Raw genomic sequence first — 23,444 nt, 5'->3', positions numbered from 1 at the left:
ATTTGAGAATTCTTCACATCTACGGAAAAATTCAAAGCAGAATATTAACTTGTTACCTAAAAATTCACAAGAAAAACAATTCCAAAATTATGTGCAATACCCATGGTAAGTCACTACTGATCCACACATAATAAAATTTAAGAACTTATTAAATAAAATTTCAGATTTATTCTTATCCCCATAATGGTGAGTTTTCAGTCTGGTCTGGATTTCTATCATATGTTGATTTCAACACTTAATCAAATTTAAGTATTCAGTACAGCATTCTTCATCTCCCACACACCTTTTCTTAGGAAGCTACCTGAAACAGCAATAAGGAGAGCCAATACAACAAAGAAGCAAAGAATAGTTCTATGTTCTACCTGGTCAATAGAGGTCATGCATCCAAACAGGACCAGGTGAGAAGGCTGTTCTTCAAGGAGGTAAAATTGATAGAATACTTGATATACCTGAACATATGAAGCTATAAACACTGGTTGTTTAGTAATACATAAAGAAAAAACTAAGTAAATGAGAAAATTAGGAAGAAAAAGTTATGTAATAAAAACTGGATAAACTAAAACGCACTATAATGTTGTTGATAATGCTGTCAACACTGAATACCACAACCAAAATTCTGATATAAATACCAGATTTAAATTGTAAAAATAGAGATATTAGAAGGGTGTGTGCATGTATTGGGGATAAAGTGGTGAGAGAGAGAGCTATATCCCTCTTCCTTCATACTGGGAAGTGAATACACTGGGTTGTCGGAAAAGTCATGACGTATTTTGTCTATGTTTTTCAAAGGTCATTTATTTATATAAAGAACGAAGATCAATCAATTATATATTGCTCATTTTGTTCGATAACCTTTTGCCATCTTTCAGTGAGCTTCATAATTCCTCATTTATAGAAAGACCTGTCTTTATTTGCAAAAAATTGAACAAGGTGCTGATTTACAGCCTCATCTGAATTGAACGTTATACCACGCAAGGAGTTTTGAAGAGAGTGAAACAAGTGGAAGTCTGACGGCCCAAGGTCAGGAGAGTATGGTGGGTTTGGCAACACATCCCATCCAAGCTCCAATAATTTTTTATGGGTGATCAAACTTGTGTGTGGTCTCACTATGGAACGCAACTCCTTTACAATTAACAAGCTCTGGAGGTTTCTGGATGATGGATTCGTTCAAATTGTCCAGTTGTCAACAGTGCACATTCGAATTCATTGACTCATTCCTTGGTAGGAGCTCGAAAAACACGACACCTTTAAAATTCCACAGAGATCATTATCTTCCTCTGATGAATGCTTTCGATATCGTTTGAGGTAAATCATCACGTCGGAACCAAGACCGTTTGTGCACCACATTGTTGTCAACAATCCACTTCTCATCACCCACTATCAGTCGCTTCAAAAAAGGATCGTTTACCTCACGTTTAGTGAGCATTATTACAGATGTTTATATGTGCCATCAAATAAACTTCTTTGAGTTCATGCGGAACCCAAATATCAGCTTGATTAAGTATCCCGGCTTCTTCAGGTGGTCGTGAACGCTTGAATGATGGATGTTCAATGTTTCTGCAATCTCTCGTGTCATGTAATGTGAGTTTGACTCGATCAATGTCTTTATTTTGTCGTCATCAACCTCGGTGGGCCTCCCTGACCGAGGAGCGTCGTCGTTGAGATCAAAATCACCAGCACGGAATTTCGTGAACCATCGTTGGCACTGACATTCTTGTACAGCATTGTCACTGTAAACTTGATGCAACTTTTCACAAGCTTGACACGCGTTCTTCCCTTTATAGAAGTAAAACAGCAAAATATGGCAAAAATGCACATTTTGGTATCCCATCTTCAGCTTGTAAAATCTCTAAAACTCAACCATATCGCTCAGTTTTTTTTTTAGAATGAAGCTAGAACTGTCAGCTGTCAAATGACGTAGCAATAACATAGATGTGAATGATTCTAGTACTTCCAAAAATGAACTAGTGCCATTTGTTGCAAACATGTGTCATGACTTTTCCGACAACCCAATACAAGGCTAAAATGAAAAATTAAAAGTAACAAAGTTTTACCATATTTCCCCATGTGTAAGACACACTCTTTTTTCGAAAAATTGGGGTCTAAAACCTGGGTGCGTCTTATACAGTGGTTGTAGTTTTTTTACTTGCATTTCCCGCTTTTTCTGCGCTTGTTTTTGTGCTTTGTTGTAGATTTTTTTACTTGCATTTCCCGCTTTTTTACGCTTGTCGTCTTTGCACTCATTGTTTAGCACTTGTTACCAGTATATTACAGTAGGTTACGTTTTGCCCAGAAATGGCTCAGAAGAGATTTTCGTACAATGCTGAATTCAAGTTAAAAATGATCCAGTTCGCGAAAGTGAATGGAAATTGTGCTGCTGAACCTAAGTTTGGTCCTCCTCCAACTGAGAAAACAATCCGAGACTGGCTACGGGAAGAAGAAATCCTACTGAAAACGCCACGGCAGAAGAAGGCCATGAGAAGCAATATATGAAGACAGTGATTCGTCATCAGACACAGATGAGGACAAACTAATGGTTGGGAGTTTTCACAGTGATGAGGAGTTGTATGCATTTTATGATGAATAAAACTTGAGTTCAATGACTTTATGTAATACATTTGTTTTTCAAATTTCGGGCCCCAAAATTAAGGTGTGTCTTATACATGGAGAATTACGGTATGTTATTTGGAGAAAAACAAACCAAAAGAATCAATCAAAAACGCTGAAAATAGCTGCCCTGATTGGGACCACAACAAGCCTTATAAAACCATGTACAAATGTATACAGAAACATGACAAAATAAAGAAGACCTACACAAGACCTTACTGAAACAAGATTAACTGTAGTTATAAAAATCTATTCCAAATACATACAGTTCTGGGAATATCACCCTTTAAATCACTGCTTACCTTTGACTGTCAGATTGAAGCAACCAAGTCTATCACCAGATAGTGAGTCTGCACCACACTGTAACACGACAGCACTAGGTTGATACATCTCCATCACTTTTGAGATAATCTACATATAAGATAACAAGTGTTATTATCTCTAGAAAATTTTAGAATTAATTCAATTTTGAAAATAATACTTACAGGCTTAAATATCTGCCCATATGACTCATCATCTATACCATCTCTCATTGGAAAATTGACAGCATAGTATTTGCCTTTTCCTGCACCAATATCCTAAAATGGAGTTAAAAAGAGCTCAGAGAATATTTCATAATAGTTTGACATATTTATTAAAATGTTTTTAAAAGATTAAAAAACTAGTTAACAAGAACTAATTCTGTATTTGTCATGTAGGTTGAGAAAGGAAATAATACAGAGTAACTACATATTTTGACATTTATGGATTGTTTATAAAGCGGAAAAGAACCAATTCCAATTAATCTGTGATGATAATTTTAGGGAATTTAACATAAACAGTTAAAGGCAATATGAAGTTACATATTACATTAACCCAAGAAATTCATCATAAACAGAATATGTAAGACAATTTTACAAGTAAAACTGTAGAAAACATATACTCTGAGCCAAAGCAGAACAACTGTCTCTGTAATGCAGAAACCTTCTTGTGGCTCACATCTGGCATGAGTTTACTTATGATGAAAGAAAAGCCCAGACTTTCTGGAAGTTTTAATAACTTTAGGCTAAAGCATCAAAATTTGTTCTTTAATTAGGCTTGAGATAAATTTTGTTTCTACTTGTTGAATAAGTACCACTCTAGGCATTTAACACCTCCCAAAGAAGCAAAGGGGAGAGCCTGAGGGCTGGGTTCCAGACACATACATACACACACACACACACACACACACACACACTCTCAGTGTCTCTCTCTCTCACACACACACACTCTTTCTCTCAAAATATATATACATATATTACATGTACTTATTTTTGTTATGCATATGTGCTTCTATGTATCTGTGTGTGCATATGTGGATATATACACACATATATGTATATATTCCAAAAGAGATAGGAGACATTTCTACAAAACAATGCTTTAACTACAACACCAAAGGATTGGGGGTGACTGATTCTTATGTGTTTAAATTATGTCTCAATAAATATGAATCTTTAGGGTTATTAACATTTGTACAACTTCTTCCCTTATCTCTCATTGAACGATGTTAGCATGAATATTTTTTTTTAAATAAAGCTTACCTCTCAACATTTCGAGTTATTCTGATCCAATTTTTAATGAAGAAAAAGCAAGTGGAATTACAAAACCACCATAATTTTTCTTAAAAGATACCTAAATTTTTATATATAACTAAATACATACTATGCAAATGTGGATAAACTAAAGTATTGTGAATTTCTAAACTCCTGCACTAAAAGCACAGCTGGAATATACGCTGACACTAAGAACAGAAAGTTGGTCACACTTATCACTTTAGGCTGGCAACTCAGAGCTGCCGCCCTTACTGGACCAAGCTTCATCCTTTTAATTTCTTACCCCTTCTTAACTGCTACTTTATCACACCTTTGTCTTTTTTTTCCTTCCATCTAGACTACTGATCTAATAAGTGCAAGCAGGATTTTAACAATGATCTAAATTCAGCGAGTAACCTTTTCTGATTTAGAATGAAATGTCAGGTAGAAAAGGGAATATCTATTAAAATAACATCCAAAAATACACGAGTTTCACAACTAAAGTCCAAATACAACTACACATACAATGTAATGATTGATTTTAGTTTCTTTACAAAATTTTGGGGACACCTATATAATATCCAAAAATATTAGGAAGACATTTTATACACTGAGTATAAAATCTTAGTGAGGAAGACACTGAAAGTCATTCTAAATCTTTTTAAAACAAGCATTCTCCAGTATTTTCCAACAGCTTCAAACAACCGTAAGAATACTGTCAGAAATATAACAGAGACCTCCATTTGCCATCTCTGAGATTAATCAGGGTTATAAGACAAAGACATTATCCTTCCTCCAGCTTACAGCTGGGAAGGCTTTTGCTTAATTTCCAGTGGGATGCAATGCAATGACTATAGACAAATTCTACTGGTTTAGAGCAGTTCTCAAACTTTAGTGTGCAGAACAATCCAGTTTCTGGGCCTGAGAATACATGCTTCTAACAAGTTCCCAGCTGACGCCGATTTTGCTAGTTTAAGGATCATACTTTGAGAACCACTGGTTTTTAAGATAAGAGCAAGTGGGAAAAGGCATCGAAGGAGCTAACCAACAAAGAACTGAAAGTATCAATTTGCAATTTTAAAAGCCACATAATTTAAACTGAAATAAATTGACAGCCCACCCATTTATAAATAAAAATGAAGGTTTCACCATCACAACTATTACTGAAAAAAAACATTACCTTGTTGTCAATTAAAGAAATGTCACACATTTAAAGATTAAGGCCACTCTGAACTTTTGGATGCTAAATAAACTATATGACAGATTACAGATTTGTTTAAGAATGTATTTTACAACTAACGTTGAAGGCCATGCTAAGAGAAATCTCCCATATAATCCAGGCTGAATTAAAAACAGCCGTTTACATTTCTGAATAAACTTCAACTTCATGTGGTTTGGTTAAAACAAAACAAAACAAAACAAAAAAACACAACCCTCTAGTGAAGCAAAAATACTTCAAGAAGTTTTGAGAAACAGGATTTGATCAGTGGTTTTTACATTCACAAAATACAAGAGCACCAAATGAAAGAAGAAAACAGAAACAAATGCATTAATGTAATAGGCAGCATAAGCTATGGTATTCTTTCTCTCCCCAAAAAAGTATCTAATACAAACTTCTGAAGCCCGAGAGAAAGAGATTAAAATTAGACCTATTAAATCAAGACCAATCATAAAAAGGTAGTTCAAGAACCTGAAAAAGACTTAGTCAATTATTTTATTCCACCAATCTTTCTAATCAGTACAATGTAGGCTACCGTTAAGTAGATTGTGAAGATTCAAATGAACACCAAGAAAACTGCTCCACGCTTTCTGGATGTTCAAAAATATTTATTCAATCAAAGAAAACAGCTGAGCAAAAAGAAAGCCATGTAAGTTCTCATTAGATTTTTGCTTATAGTCAGTAAAAGTGAATTCTCGCAGATGTTATAGCACATAAAATGACTCATTTCTGCACATAAGCTTCAAATTAATGACTCAGGAAAAATGTTAGTTCAGGTACAGGATTACTAGCCTCCTCAGTTAACCTCATATTTATTTGGACAAAATTCAGTCTTACCCTCAAGTCTCCTGTTCCAGGGAAGTATTCCCCATATTTATGGAATGATACAGTCATTACACGATCTGTGGTATAAAAAGCTTCTTCAACACCATCACCGTGATGGATATCAATATCAATATATAAGACTCTCTGATGATACCTGCAAAGAAAGCCACAAATAAGGTTTTTAAAGGTTTTAAGATAGAAGAACCACCTGGAGTGAGGAAACCTATTTTTGAGTGCTTTCATTCCAGAATGCTTAATCCCCTTTACTTCCAACCTAGGAGACCATTCAAACATCTGAAGTTACAATTTGAGACTCGGACCTTTTTTAAAGATAAAATCATAAATAAAATCATATCTGTTTACTGAGTTACATTTTTTTCTCATGTTAATAAAGAACATTCCCAGCAACCGACAATATAACAAAAATATCCCCTAATATGGAATACAAATGATGTACTAAGTAAAACAAGTTCAAATAACCTGTTAAACAATATATGGACTACAAATAATTTCATCCTGTTTCATTTGGGCCAAAGCAGATTTATTAGCTGCAAGCTCAAATAAAGTGATCTCAAAAGAGTTATGTCAGTAAAAACACTGCCTCTCAACAGGTCAAAAGTGACTTGACTTTACAAAATATTTTGAGGATTTAAAAGATTAAATGTCCTGAAAGGGACAACAACCCAGTGCTTTTTGCAAACACAGTTGTTGGTTAAAGCCCTTGAGAAAAGAAGAGTTCTGGAATAGGAATTAGTTGTAGAAGAGACAATGGTTATAAAGTATTAGGAAATTTTTAGAATCTTATTAATCTGCTAATAGCTGACTTGTTTCTAAACATGTGCTTCATTACCGTAAGTTACGACCTTTTTTCCAGGTCCTAGGCACAGAGCAATGGACACAGCATGACCCACAAGTCCCTACTCTCATGGTCCTTACAATCTAGGGGATGAAGAAGACAAACAGACAACAAGGCAGTAAAACAGACTGACAAGAGAGTGACAAATGTAATGGGGAAAGGAGGCATTGCTTTAGCTTTGGTGATTAGAAAAAAATCTCTATTGAGGAAACTACTGGAGCCAAGATCCAATGATGGGAAGTCCACCATGTGAAGGTCTCAGGGTAGAGCCTTCTTAGCAGAGGGCATGACAAGTGCAAAAAACAACAAAGTAACAATCTCAGCATGTTCATATTAGTTAAAAAAAAAAAAGAAAGTCCTCATTAATACCAAAGATGATACCAAAGAACTATCGATTTTGTATCAGGTTTGATAATAGCATTATGACTGTGTATAACAATTTTCATATTGCATTGTACGTATACATATATGTATGTATGTGAAAGTACTATAAATGTCACGGGTTTCTTTAAAATATGTCAGCAAAGGAAGGAGAATTAAAAAAAGGATGAGGCAAATGTATAAAAATTCTTGAATTTGGAAGATGGGTAAATGGAAGGTGATGAACTACTCTCTAGTTTTTATTAAGTTTGAAAAAAAAATTTTTTTGGTAGTTATATACCTCACAAAGTGATCACACCACTGAGTCTATTACCCATGTGACAGTGTTGTTTTTATAATATTAACAACTACATTCCCCATACTGTACTTTACATCCCCGTGACTATTTTGTAACTACCAATTTGTGCTTGTTAATCCCTTTACCTTTTTCACCCAGCCCCCCAATGCACCTCCCATCTGGTAAACATGTTTGTTCTCTGTTATCTGTGAGTCTGTTTTTGTTGTTTGTTCATTAGTTTTGTCCTTTATATTCCCACATAAGTGAGATCATATGGTACTTGTCTTTCTCAGTCTGACTTATTTCTTTTTAAGGTCCATCCATGTTGTCGTAAATGGTTAAGATTTCATTCTTTTTCATGGCAGAATAATATTCCATTGTGTATACATCTTATCCAATCGACTATTGATGGGCATTTCAGTTACATCCCTGTCTTGGCTATTGTAAATAGCACGGCAGTGAATCTAGGGGTGGGTGTATTGTACCTTTTCAATTTATAAAGTTTTGGATTTCTTCAGATAAAATACCCAGAACTAGAACTGCTGGGTCATAAAATGTTCTATTTTTAATTTTTTGAGGAACCTCCAAACTGTTTTCCATAGTGGCTGCATCAATTTGCAATCCCACCAATAGTGCATGAGGGTTCCCTTTTCTTCACATCCTTCCCAAAACTTGTTTCTTGATTTATTCATGATAGCCACTCTGACATGTGTGAAGTGGTATCTCGTAATGGTTTTAATTTGCATTTCTCTGATGATTAGTGATGCTGAGCATCTTTTCATGTCTACTGGATATTTTTATGTCCTCTTTGGAGAAATGTCATTGCAGGTCCTTTGCCCATTTTTAAAACGGGTTGTTTGTACTTTTGGTGTCGAGTTGTATGAGCTTGGATATTAACCCTCATCAGATGTATCACTGGGGAGTATCTTCTCCCATTCAGTAGGATGTCTTTTCGATTTGTTCGTTTCCTTTGCTGTGCAAAAACTTTTTAAGTTCAATGTAGTCTCATTTATTTTTTCTTTTGTTTCCCTTGTCTGAGACGATATATCAGAAAAAAATATTACCAAGGGTAATGTTGGAGAGTTTTCTTCTAAGAGTTTTATGGTTTCAAGTCTTAAATTTAAGTCTTAAATCCATTTTATTCTTGTATATGGAATAAGAAGATGCAGTTTTCCCAGCATCATTTATTGAACAGACTCTCTTTACCCCATTGTATATTTTTGCTTCCTTTGTCATAGATTAAATGACCATATAGGCATGGGTTTATTTCTGAGCTATTATGGATTTCTGTTCCACTGATCTATGTGTTTTTTTTTGCAATATCATGCTGTTTTGATTATTATGGACTTGTAGTCTAGTTTGAAATCAGGTAGCCTGAAACCTCCAACTTTGTTCTCTTTTCAAGATTGCTATGGTTATTCAGGGTCTTTTATGGTTCCATATAAATTTTAGGATTATTTGCTCTAGCTCTGTGAAGAATCGCATTGGTATTTTGATAGGGATTGCATTCAATCTATAGGCTGCTTTGGGTAGTATGGACATTTTAATTATATTAATTCTTCCTATTGATAAGCATGGTATATGCTTCCATTTATTTATTTTCTTCAATTTTTCTCATAGTGTCTTAATTTTTGGAGTACAGGTCTTTTACTTTTTGGTTAAATTTATTCCTAGACATTCTATTTTTTTTAATGCAATTGTAAATGAGATTTTAATATCTCTTTCTGATAGTTCATTATTGGGGTATGAAAATGCAACCGATTTCTAAATATTAAATATCCTGCTACTTGACTAAATTCACTTACCAGTTCTCATCGTTTTTTGTGGTATGTCCTTGGGGTTCTCACTACATATTATGTCATCTGCAAATAAGTTTTATTTTTTTCCCAATGTGGATGCCTTCTATTTATTTTTCTTGTCGGATTCCGGTACAATGTTGAATAAAATTAGTGAAAGTGGGAATCCTTGTCTTGTTCCTGATATTAAGAATACTTTTAGCTTTTTCCCATTGAGTATGATGTTAGCTGTTGATTTGTCACATATGGCCTTTATTATGCTGAGATATGTTCCCTCTATTCCCACTTTGCTGAGTTTTTATCATAAATGGATGCTGGATTTTGTCAAATGCTTTTTCGGCACCTATTGCTATGTTCATATGATTTTTATCTTTCATCTTATTTGTGGTGTTATCACATTAATTGATTTGCAGATACTGAAACAACCTTGCATCCCAGGAATAAATCCTACTTTATCATGGAATATGATCTTTTTAATGTATTGCTGAATTCGGTTTGCTAATATTTTGTTGAGGCATTCATGTTCATCAGGAATATTGGCCTATATTATTTTTTTGTAATGTCTTTGTTTGGGTTTGGACTCAGGGTAATGATGGTCTTATAAAATAAGCTTGGGAGCCTTCAGTCCTGCTGAAGTTTTTGGAATAGTTTGAGAAGAATAGGTGTTAACTTTTCTTTGAATGTCTGGAAAAATACACCTGTGAAGCCATCTGGTCCAGGATTTTTTTTGTTGGGAGTTTGTTGATTACTAATTCGATTTTATTAGTAGTCATCAGTGAGTTCAGATTGTTTCTTCTTGATTCAGCCTTGGAAGCTTGTATGCTTCTAGAAATTTATCCGTTTCTTTCAGATTGTCCAATTTGTTGGTGTAATTGCTTGTATTTTCTTAAAATTTTTGTATTTCTTTGATGTCCACTGTCACTTCTTTTTTCATTTGATCTTATTTGGGTCCTCTCTTTATTCTTTATGAGTTTTCAATTTTATCTTTTCAGAGAACCAGCTCTTGGTTTCATTGATCTTTTGTACTGTTTTTTTTTTTAAAGACTATTTTGTTTATTTCCACTCTAATCTTTATTTCCTTCCTTCTACTAACTTTGTTTGGGTTTTGTTTGTTGTTGTTCTTCTAGTTCAAGTGTAAGGTTAGGTTGTTGATTTTTCTTGTTTCTTAAGGTAGGCCTGTATTGCTATGAATTTCCCTCTTAGGACTGCTTTCACTGTGTCCACAGATGTTTGGGTTGTTGTGTTTTCATTTGTCTCAAGGTATCTTGATTTCTTCCTTGATCTCACTGTTAACCCACTCATTGTTTAGCAACATGTGTTTATTTAGCCTCCAAGTGTTTGTGTGGTTTTTAAGTTATTTGCAATTGACTTCTACTTTCATATTTTTATGGTCAGAGAGGACTCTTGATATGATTTCAGTCTTGAATTATATTGAGACTTGTTTTGTGGCCTTAATATGTTGTCTATCTTGGAAAATGTTCCATGTGCATTTGAAAAGAAAGTATATTCTGCTTCTTTGGTGTAGAATGCTCAGAAATACCAATTAAATCCATCTGGTCTAGTGAATCATTTAAAGCTGCTGTTTCCATGTTGATTTTCTGTCTGGAAGATCTGTCCATTGGTGTCAATGGGGTGTTCAGGTCCCATACTATGATTGTATTACTGTCGATCTCTTTATGTCAGTCAATATTTGCTTTATATATTTAGGGGCTCCTATGTTGGGTACATAGATGTTTACTAGGTCATTTCCTCTTGTTGGATTGATCCCTTTATTATGCAATGTCCTTCTTTGTCTGTTATTATAGTCTTTGTTTTAAAGTCTACTTTGTCTGATATAAGTATTGCTACCCCAGCTTTTTTTGTTTCCATTTACATGAAATGTTTTTTTCCATTCCTTTACTTTCAGTCTATGTGTATCTTTTGATCTAAGATGGGTCACTTGTAGACAGCACATGTATGGGTCTTGTATTCAGCTACCCTATGTCTTTTGATTGGAGTATTTAATCCATTTACATTTAAAGTGATTACTGATAGGTACATAGGTATTGCCATTTTATTACTCATATTTTTGACCCCCCCCCCATCCCTCCTTCTTCTTAAACAAGTCCCTTTAACATTTCTTGTAATACTGGCTTGGCGGTAATGAATAGCTATAGCCTTTTTTGTCTGGGAAGCTCTTTATCTCTCCTTCCATTTTTAAATGATAGCCTTGTTGGGTAGTCTTGGTTGTAGGTCCCTGCTTTTCATCACTTTGAATATTTCATGCCGCTCCCTTCTGTCCTGCAAAGTTTCCGTAGAGAAATCAGCTGATAATCTTATGGGAGCTCCCTTGTAAGTAACTAGTTATCTTTCTCTTGCTGCTTTTAGGATTCTCTTTGTCTTTAACTTTTGCCATTGTACTTATGTGTCTTGGTGTGAGTCTCCTTGGGTTTATCTTGTTTGGGACCCTCTGCACTTCCTGGGATTGTATGTCTATTTCCTTTGCCAGGTTAGGGAAGTTTTCAGTCATTATTTCTTCAAATAAGTTCTCAATCCCTTGCTCCCTCTCTTGTCCTTCTGGTATTCCTATGATGTGAATCTTGTTACACTTTATGTTGTCCCAGAGGTCTTTTAAACTATCTTTTATTTTTTAATTCTTTTTTCTTTTTGCTTTTCTGATTGGATGTTTTCTGCTACCTTGTCTTCTTAATCACTGATTCGATCCTATGCTTCATCTAATCTGTTGTTGATTCCTTCTAATGTATTCTTCATTTCACTTATTTTAGTCTTTATATCTGACTGGTTCTTTTTTAAGGTTTTGATGTCCTTTATGCTTACTATCTCTTTGTTGAAGTTTTCACTAAGTTCCTTAACCCTCCATTGGGCACAACTGATCTCACAGATTCACTGCACACAAAGATGCCGCTATGAAATACATCTTTACTGTACTAAGTCACAGACATGACTGGTGATAGGTTACAATACAGGGGGAAGATACAGAAGCGATGAGTCATGATACTTAACTGTTAACTGTTTAGATATTTGAAAATTTGTGTGCATGAATCTGTGAGATCAGTTGCACCCAACGGAGAGTTAAGCATTCTTATAACCAGTGTTTTGAAGTCTGTCTATAGTAGGTTGGTTATCTCCATTTCATTTAGGTCCTTCTCTGGAGTTTTCTCCTGTGATTTTATTTGGGACATGTTTGTTTCCTAATTTTGGCTGCCTCTCTGTGTTTGTTTCTGTGTATTAGGTAGATCTTCTGTCTCTCAATCTTTGCCAGGTGGCATTATGTAGTAAGTGTCCTGTGTGGTTCAGTAGTGCAGTCTCCCTGATCACCTGTGTATGTTTTGTGTATTCTCTTGTTAGAGTTGAGCCTTAATTGCTTTTGGCACCTCAGTGGGTGAGACTGACTCACAGGCTGACTGGCTGCAAGGATTGGCTATGCCCACAGTGTATGCACTGCTATGTGGGGCATGACCCCTCAGAGAAGGGATTCACCCCAGCAGGCTCTTTTGCCTTCTGAGACCAGCCTTTGGGTGTGTTGCCTGTGGGGCTAACTGGGTGTTGATGTTATGGTCTGAAGCCTGCTTCTGGGTATGTTGCTTCTGGTGTCTCTTGGGAAGACCCCTCTGCAGGCCGAGTTCAGCCATTGCCTACGACCAGCCCATGGCTACCTGGTAGAGGAGTTACAAAGCAATATGTGGTAGGATGCTGTCTGTGATGGATCTGGAGGCATATGGGGACAGTCTCACTGTGAACTGAGGCCAAGTTGCCACCAGTATCAGGCCTGGGGCAGCTTAGCAAAAGGCCCAGAGCCCCCGTAGGCCTGTTGCCATCTGCCAGCTACCCATAAGGCTCAGCTGCACTGAAAGCGTCTCCTCAGGTGTGCTGAGCCGGGCTGGCTGTGCTGTTGCTGACAGTGCCCCTGTTGATGCCCCCAAGTTGCATGGGGTGGGATCCCACGGAGTGACTGGGGTGGGGTGGGTGGTGTTCACAACGTTAATGCAGATTCGGATGTTCCAGTGCCAAGCCTGTGGCCACTCTGCAAAATATCCAGAGAACACTGAGACCAGCTGCCACTTACCTAGGCCCATAGAGCCCAGAGAGCCACCCAAGAAAGGCTGCAGTGTGAGCTGGGGCTGCCCACCTGCTCCCAGGAGGCCGGGCAGCTGCTAAGGAGAATTGAGGCTCAGACCTTTAAATTTTCCTTTTAGGCCCAATTTAGATGGGAAAAATGTACTTACAAGCTCTGTGAAATCTCCTATGAGCTTAAAAACATAATACATGTTTCTATATATTAACAACTGAAGATTATACCATATTGAAAAGTGATACTTTAAAACTTCTCTCTAGTAAATCTTCATATAAAATACTGTTTGGCAATCTATGCTCCATAGACCCAATTGGCCAATGGCCTCTTTTTGTAAAACCTTTAAGAATAGATTTTACATTTTCAAATAGCTGAAAAAAATCAAAACAAGATTATCTCGTGATAGATAACATTCAAATGAAATTAAACTTTCAATGTCTATAAAGTATTTTTGAAGCATAGCCATGCACATTTGTTTATGTACTGTCTATGGCTTCCTTTGGGCTTCAACTGCAAATGTAGAGTTGAGCTGTCGAGATGCCAAGAGTACATGTTGTACTGTTATCAATTCATTGTTGCTTGGAACACTATAAATTGCAGTAACCATTGTAACTCTAAAGCATTTTAAGAATCACATGTATCACAAACCATGACAGCTATTACCAGTGCATACCCATGTCAAAATAAGAAAAAAGGAAACTTCAAATGTCACCTTTTTAAGGCACAGTGAAGTGAGGATTGTTACTGAATTAGATAGCAGAGCACTGTGTTTATTTTACAAGGATACCACAACAGTTAAAAGAATACAAACTGACACTGCCAGACTAAGCACTCATAAGAATATTATCAACTCACAGGAAAGCAACATCCAGAAACCTTGGGAAATAAAAAACAAAATGTCTCATCATAGCAGAATTTCTTCATAAAAATAAAGCTGTGAGCCAAAAGTTTGAGTGGCTCATAAGCTGATTAACCAACAGTCAATTAAATCATGTTTAATCACACCAGTTGAACAAATGTGTCCAGAGAAATTAAACTTGTTTAAGACAAGCATGTGGGCAAGAATTGTTGCTCAGGGATGAAGACACAGGAACCAACATCAATAGCAAATTAAAAACAAAGCAGAAGATTTTAAGTGGTTTTCCTTGGCTCTTGATTAGTCAACAGACACAGGATAGTTATTTATTTGAGGAGTCAATATCAGGTTTTAAGTGACTGAAATCCAGTCTCTATATAAATAGTATTCATGGAGTAACTGCAGGCAAGAACACTTCAAAGGTGAGAAAATGCTAATTCAGTAGAATCAAATGGAATCTGCTAAGACCTGTTAGTTTGATGATGGTAAAAAAAGATTTAACTTTGTAACTCTCCAAATTCACAACTACCTCTTATAGATCTCTCTCTCAAGCTGCAGTCAAGGATAACTTTAACTCTTTTAGCAACTTAAGAGATAATAATATCTATTTTTAGAGAATAGAGAGCCTCATTTTACATGGAAGCTAGGCAGTTATCTACATTTAATTCAATAGGTAACCAAATTTTGTTTAACCCAAGGTTCAAGTGTTTGCCTTCAAAAGTTAAAATTTACAAAATGTTATTAGAACATAAACTTCCAGGGTTGTGTCATTTTTCATTAGTTGAAACTGTAATTCAAACGTAAATTGCCAAACTACTACTACTATTTTTAAGAGGGGTACCTAATGGGAATTGTAGACATTTATACGCATTTCCCATTCTTAACAATTCAAGGATTAGGCCTGTTATCTTTACAATGGTTTGTAATGAATCCATAGAGGATTCACCATTAACTATTTTCAACCTACCGTTAACCTGATGTTTTTCAAAAAAGACAAATTTTATTGCTTTAATTATAATATTTTTTCATAGGAAAAATATCAATACAAATTAACTTACTTTAGTAATTCAAGGATGGCAAGCACAATATCATTAACATAACAGAATCCTGATGCTTCTGATTTCTTAGCATGATGTAATCCTCCAGCCCAATTAACAGCCATATCAGTCTGTTGTCGGTTTAACTTCACAGCTCCAGCTAAGAAACAGGATGGGATAGACTTTAAAAATGTTTAAAATTAAAGTTAGTGTAACTAGATAAAAGTCCTATAGGAAAAAGTATGCCATAAAAGGCAAGGATCTTTTTCTAGGACTCTAACAGTTAGCAGTTTCTCCTTAGATAAAGATTTTCCTAAGCTGTGATCTGACTAAATAAGAGTACACGTATATGGAAAGTGGTAACAATGGTAGCTAGAAGACAGGGAGGAAAAAGAAGTCTCTTAGTGAAAATACAATGGAAGAAGAAACTAAAAGTAAAAAATGTTGGAGTCAAAGATAATTGAATTCTACTATAAACATACTGACTACTTTTTATTATGAAAATCCACCAGCATTAACATTTTTGCTTTAAAGAAATAACCTCTAAAAGCCACATACCAAGTTTAAGTAAATTTTTAAGTCAGACTGAATCAGGACACTTACCAACTGAGCCACCAGTTGACAGCTGACAAAACTCAAAGAGTCCATCAAACACTGGACAATCTTCTCCAACATTAACTATGAAAGATGGATTTCATAATTTCAACACATTCTGTGAATAAAAGCTGTTTCTTACAAAAAACATTTCCTACAAATACTTTTTGTTTGATAGAACCATAAAACATACACATCATAGAAGTAATCTAGTTTACAATTTAAAAATATAATTTATCATTTTATCCAGGGTAATTAAAGAGTGTTATGCGTGAAACACCACCACCAAATCTTACCAGGGTTATTTGTGGACTCTGCTCTATTAATAAGAAATCAATAATTATCAAAATATAAAAGGTATTTCCCCTTATTACATTAAAACATGGACTTAAAATTTCTAGGCATTTCTCAAATATATGACAATAAATTAATCAAGATTTTAAAAAGTTTAAGTAACTTCATATGCTTTGTGATTTACTTTTTAAATACTCCTTAAGTACACAGAACATCCACAACCTTAAAATGTATTTTAGTGAATACTAAAAAGATACAACAGCTGGTTGCCTATGCCCATGGTTAACCTTGATCTTGAACCATGGTAAGAATTAACTAGATTCATGACAGCCACGATATAGGAAGAAGGGGTACTTAAGGCACAAGGAAACAAAACTGTATGTATACAGATACATGACACATCACAAAATATCTAGTTCCTTAGTGCAGAGAGAATAAAAGGGACTTAGATGTATACACATAACTCATTCTTAGGTCTCCCCACACCCCAAGTTATAACCTCTTTAATAAGGATCATGATTTTATAATAGCTTCATACACCCTTAATTTATTAGCACTATAATGAATAAATTTTAGTATCTCAGATATGTTCATAATCTTACACAACTATTACGTAAATTTTAAATCAATTTTTTAATTCATTTGCCCCAGATCTACCCATGACTTTTTAATCTAAGCCTGACTTGAATGTCCATTAAAAACAGATAAATATCTATTTTATTATAGTATTTTATTTAATAGAATGAAATAACATACGGTAGCAATGTACACGAAGTTCTACGAATATGAAACTTACAGCAACTACACTTAATTTAGTACTATTGAAACTCTCTTTTAAAAAAAAATCACCACAGAAGTTCATTAATAAAAACAATGATGAAAATGAAATCCAATATCAAACTTTAAAAGACATTGTTCCAATTATTTTAGGATGACATTTTCTATTCCACCTTCAAGCCAACTAATCTGTAATAAGATAAAGGAGAACATTATGTAGAAAAAAATGAAAAGCTTCATTAATATTACAATAAAGGGAAGTAGCAGAGTACATGTATTACAGTCCAGATTAACTAAAGCATACAAATAGGGGGCAAGAGGAATACACACCAGGCCAAGGCCAATCAAAGTATAATTATTATTATTATTTTTTAAAGTAGGTCTACCTACTAATATTCATTATTCCAAAGTTAGCATGGAATCAAAACAAAGAGCAGAGGAATATCCAAACAGCTCTTTGGTAGTTCAGCAGACCAAGAGACTTCAGTAGGTTTTTTTTTTTTTTTTAAAACTAGCTGTAGTATTTTTGCATTGTCTTTTCAAGTCAATAAATAATTAAAACTACTTTATTTTAGATCAGGAAAAATAACCTAGATTTGGATAACTCTAACTATATGCTTCTAAAAATAGTTATTTATACTTATCAATACTAACATATATATATAAAATATACATTCAACATAGAAACGTACATCTCTGCATCTGCTTACTATACTCAGACATGTTATCTGGTCTTATTGAACGTAGAAATTTGATGTACTCATCACTGTGGTATTTTGTCATTTCTTCAGCGGTGGCTTTATGGGGCCTCTGGGAAGAAAAATTGTGGAATTACAACTGGTTATATCAGAGTTATCAAACACAAAGTAAACAATCTCCCCTAACAGTCCTCTCAAAAGTAGGTCTTCCAAGACAAAAGAGATAAATTCCAAAGCTAATCCAAATGTATACATGTGTGTTTTAGGAAACAAAAGTCAATTCCAAAGCTAATTTATATTCTTTTAAAAATATTTGACAAGTCTAACACCAAATATGAATTAATCACTCATTTTATTTTAGTGGAAATGGAGCAACCCTTATGAAGTCAAATACATGTTCATAAACTTGACTTTCTCTTTTTCCATCATAAACTTTCTGCTCTATATTCATTGATTTCAATGACCTCCCTCAAGAATGAGACTCATTCTCCATTTTAAGTTTTTGTTCACAATCTCTTTTCCTTTGCCTAGCCTAATCATCCTTGTTTGAAGAGCTCCATTTCATTTACTACACACTTCTTCCAAAAGGTTTTCCAACTCTGCCTCTTCTTTAAATGTCTATATCCAAAGAAAATAACTCACATATATATACCCCAACACTGTTAACTGCTTCAAATCTTTCTTTTCTCCCCAGATAAGAGTTGTTGTGTCTTGTATCTGTTTATATATACTCCCATCTTTATCTACAAAACATTTAAGGCAGTTGTATTTTATGTTGTTTTGTATTCTGTGTGCCCAACAGAGTGTTCCATATGCCAATAAATATTTGTAGGATTAATTTTCTGTATAAGCTTTTTGTAATAGTCCCAAATCAACTCTTCATAAGCATACTGGTCAATAATTATTGTAACAAAAGTATTCAGTATGCCAAACAGTGTTGTTCTCTAGAAATGTAAAAACCTGGAGTAGGGTAAACTTTAAAAGGGTTGAAAGAAGAGAGAAAAAAGAGGCTACAGCTCCCACATTCTGTTTTCTTTGAAGAATAAAACAAAAACAGGAGTTTCTGTTTTCTTCCAGACCTTTTCATCTGCTAAATGCCCTCCACAGGGGGGAATAATAAACAAAGTTTCAAAGTAGTAATTAAAAAAAAAAAAAATCTGTGCTGAGTATTTACCAAAAGGTATACTCACGTATATTTCCATTTTTCTATATAAGCCATAATTTAGCAGCAGGTTATGGGTCATGCGAATTCTATGAGGTTTCATGGGATGGCCCTGTCCATAATAATAATTTCCAATATCACCTAAAATAGAAAAGAGACAAACTGAACAATACAGACAAGGGAATCTTCATGATCTAAATTTATGTATGTTCACCATTAAGAAGGCATTTACAACCTAAATAAAATTTATTTAAAATCTTAAATGACTTTAGATTTTGCTACTTTCAAACTGTATTAGAAAACCAAAATACATTTATATACACTTTTACATGCTGATGACTCCTTTAATACATCATGTTTATTTATAGATTAAGGCAAGCAAGTTGCTTTGATTTACAGCTTACCTAAATTTCTTATTTAGGATTAGCCCAAATGAAACACTTTACTCACTTCCACATATAGCTTTTGTTCCTTAAAGTGATATCTGCTTTTAGCATTTGCTGGAAAATTCAGATGCTTAAAGTAAATTCTCTGAGTTTCACGTGTATGATTTAAAAATTTTACAGCAAATACTGCTTCTTGGACACTTCATTGGCATCCCAGAGATCCTTTATAGTTGGTATAATGGGGGATAAAACGTTCTATGTCCATATCAATCTATAAAGGAAATTTTGGTAACTGAAATTTGGATCCTAAATAAAAGTTTTGCTCTGATGACATGCTCATGACATTTTTCAAGGCAGTAATTTTGTCTCATTCTTCACCATTCAAGTTATAATTCCTAGCCTATCTTTTTAAACATCTTCTACCCCAATGTCTTAAAACTTACACATAGGATCATAAAATTAAGACCAAAGTCACATATTTTCATCTACAAATTTCAATAAAATCAGTATTTTCAGGTAAAGTCCCAATGTTTCTGTAATAAAATGTTAAGGAAGTCCCTTAAATACATCTATTTTTCTAATATAACAGGAACTTTTTACAATAGCCTTTATTAAATTAGAAATTAGCAATGCTTTTAGTACTAATTCTAGTTTTAAATAAGCAATTCCAAAATTCTGTTAGGACAGCCAAGCTGATTTTAATGGCTGGAAGTCATTCAACATTGGTTTATATTGTATAATAAAAGCTAGGGATAAAGAACACTATTTTCTCACCTTCAGGGTCAAAATATTTTTCAAAACGCAGGCATAAATACATAACCTTTTTTGTTTGTTTAGTGAAAACTGAGAACTCAAAAACTTGTTTTTCTTTTCCATATATTTGATAATAGTACAAGATGAATGTTCACCTGTTCCTAATACTGTTTCTAATAATATAACTACTTGATTTTGTTGGTATCACATCTGTAATTTAACCCTTCATTTTCAACACAAGCTCTCTTCTGAAAACCATATATAAACTGTCATAAGGAAAGCCACCTTTCTTAATGCAGGTGCTAACAGTTACAAAGCTAAGAAAATATAGGCAGGTAGCGAAGCAGAGCTGTGGGGATATGTGACATTCCTTTTCATATATCACAATTCAGAGGCTCTAAATGTAGGAAACAAATTACTTTATGAGGAAGGATCTGCTATAAAGCTCTGCCCTACATGGTGGCAGTACATACAGTTCCCTGAAAGCAGCCTGGTCTCAATCAATTTTTAGATATGGAAAGTCCATTAGAGTTACAAAGCATCATGTACCCAAGTTAATGCAAGGAAGGTATTTCTAAATTATCACTACCAAAGGAAAACAAAGAAACTCTACTCTTCACATAACTTCCATCCACCCCTGCGTAAGAATTACCAAGATGAAATGTCTAAGCAGCATTCTATAATTAAACTTTAATGTTTCCGCAGCAAAAATGTGTGAATGTTCACAATAAGTGGAATAAAGATCATGAATATTAATTCAGGTTAAGCTTTTGATTCCAAGTGAGTTACAATACCCCCCCCAATTTTCAGATCATTTTGGATGTCAGGAGTGTGAAATGTACCTTTACCTCTAAAGATAAGCTGACTAAAAAATGGTTCAGGAAAAAACAAAGAAAGCTACCGTATTATTTTTGTCTTCCACAGACTAGTCCACTAGCAGCAGCTTTAACAAACTGGTACTCTTCTCCTTGAAACGCTGAGCGTTCTGACTTCCATAGTACCACTTTCCTGAATTCTACTCCTACCCATAGCCACTCCAATAACCTTTAAACATCAGGATTTCTCAAGTTCATTCATTCATGTAACAAATCAAGAGCCTACCATGTGCCAGGCACTGTTCAGGGCACTTGGGTAAGTCAGTGAACAAGAGTGCTGCCCTAAATCCTCCTCTCTCAGGAATGAGTCACTTAGTGCTCAATCCAGAAAACTTCAGTTATCCTTTATTCTGTACCACCATTACCCAGTTCCCACTCCATTTCCGTTCCACCAACAAGTTTCATTGGTTTTACTTCCAAAACCTCCCTTAAATGTGCCCATGTCTATCATTTGCAACCATTACATTTTATGTGGACCAACATGCATTTATAATAATGCTTGCTCTCAGTCAGTCTTACATTCTGTCACTCCACCATCCTTTCTCCAAATGTAAGAGTTCTACTTAAAAACCTTCAATGGCTTTCCGAATCTCTTAACACAGTCTTGTGTAGTCTGGCCCTTCACTACCTAGTCCGGCACATTTCCACAGTTCCCCCATGTCCTCCTCTTGGCTTCCTTAGGTTAAGTGTGCCAGGTTCTTTTTAACTACCTGGCCATTGCAGGTTTCAACATCTTATGTAGAAAAACTCTTTTATAGTTGGCTCATTCTCTTCCTTCAGGCCTTGCCTTGTCTGATTACCTGACAAAGATATCCTCTCCTATTTAATATAGTCTTTTATTTCCTTCTTAAGACTAAAATAATCTTTTATCTACCTGACATGTAATAGACTTCAAGCCTATTTGATCTTTCTGAACTCAAAACTGACATGATGAAAAAGTATAAGCTGACTGCTATTGAAATAGCGAGGAATACGACTTCTTAACCAGTAAAACAAACATCCTTGTACTTCAACTTTTAAATCAAGCCTCATTCATGTTTCAGTACTATTATGATTGCTACCTCTTCCCAATTCCAACTGCTGCCTTTAAGGATCTGTCAATAGGAGCATTTAAAGTTTCTGTTAAAGGGAAAGAAATAATTACTAATACATTTTTTTTTTGGTAGCAGTGAAAAATAGATCCACTCTTATGCCATCAAAGGTGTGTGTGTCTTTAGGTGTTGACCTCTCCTTAGATATTAAAACTAAACAATGTAGAAAATCATAAGGGGTGGACTAAGGACAGAACAGGGATATCCATCTATTTTCATTGTAAAATAGACAAAATGCCACTCATCTTACCTGCCTGTAACTCAGTGATTGTAACAAAGTGATTGTAAAAATGAGAAAGAAATGAACATACTGTATCTACTATAAAGCTATAAGGTATTAATTATTTATCAACAATTCAAAACCCCTTTAAATTTTTTAAAAATTTAGATGGTGGAGATGCAGACATAAGCAAAACGAACTCTCTGACCTCATGAAGCTTATATTCTAGTGGGAAGAAACACAAAAGTTAGGTGGTACAAGTGAGAGGGAGAAAAGCAGCAATGGGGATTAAGGTAATCGTGGGAAAGCCTCTCTGATTAAGATGAAATTTGAACAGAGTGAGGAAGAATATCTGGGGGAAGAGGATCCACGTATAGGAAAATCTCAAGTCTTTATTCTACTATGTTTAAATAGTTATGTGTACTTAAGACCATTGGTATTTATGAACTGCTGCTGTAATTCATTCAGTACTCTGATTTGCCCCCAAAGAAATGATTACCTATTTTATGGATAATATTTATATTACAGTTAAGAACCCAAACTGTTGTATTAAAGGCTATTTAGCAAAAGAAACTGGCACCAATGTTGTAAATAAAAGTCCAAGAAAATTTGCCTCTAGTTGGATCCAAGTAGAATTCTTATAATCTGCCAGAGCAAACTAGGAATATACTGGAAGGTATGAACTTTTACATTCTATCCCTGTATACTGCTGAGTGCTTTTCTCTGAACCACTTGTCTCCAAGTGCCCTATCAGGGGAATAAAGAAATTGAGCAGAGAGCAATATGTATATAATTATATAAATTATGTATACAGTTGGCTCTTGAATAATGTGGAGGTTAGAGACACCCACCCCCATGCAGTTGAAAATCTACATATGACTTAACTATACTTTTCCCTCGGTGTCTGCAGGTGATTGGTTCCAGGAAAATACTCTGCCCCTCCCTGCAGATACTACAAACCTCCAGGTGGCTCAAGTCCCTTATATAAAATAGCATAGAACAATACATACAGTAGGGCCTTCGCATCTGTCATCGACTGAATCCACAGATGCAAAACTGGGGATATGGAGTGCTGACTATATATTTATTGAAAACAAATCTGTGTATAAGCGGAC

General features: G+C 34.8%; 1 protein-coding gene across 2 annotated transcripts in view; it reads right to left on the bottom strand.

Annotated features, from left to right (window-relative positions):
- HDAC2 (histone deacetylase 2) overlaps positions 1-23,444 on the bottom strand; it is a 34,932-nt gene that overhangs the window by 7,820 nt on the left and 3,668 nt on the right. For both annotated transcript variants that reach the window (XM_019646362.1, XM_019646363.1), the window contains exons 2-8: positions 19,033-19,145; positions 17,837-17,954; positions 16,083-16,157; positions 15,501-15,639; positions 6,217-6,358; positions 3,093-3,185; positions 2,910-3,018 (exon numbers count right to left, since the gene is read on the bottom strand). In XM_019646362.1, the coding sequence (XP_019501907.1) occupies positions 2,910-3,018; positions 3,093-3,185; positions 6,217-6,358; positions 15,501-15,639; positions 16,083-16,157; positions 17,837-17,954; positions 19,033-19,145 (789 nt within the window). The remainder of the gene's footprint in view (positions 1-2,909; positions 3,019-3,092; positions 3,186-6,216; positions 6,359-15,500; positions 15,640-16,082; positions 16,158-17,836; positions 17,955-19,032; positions 19,146-23,444) is intronic.

The sequence above is a fragment of the Hipposideros armiger genome, unplaced genomic scaffold (genome assembly GCF_001890085.2).
Source record: "Hipposideros armiger isolate ML-2016 unplaced genomic scaffold, ASM189008v1 scaffold_101, whole genome shotgun sequence".
Taxonomy (NCBI): domain Eukaryota; kingdom Metazoa; phylum Chordata; class Mammalia; order Chiroptera; family Hipposideridae; genus Hipposideros; species Hipposideros armiger.
This window is presented reverse-complemented; position numbering and strand designations above follow the sequence as displayed.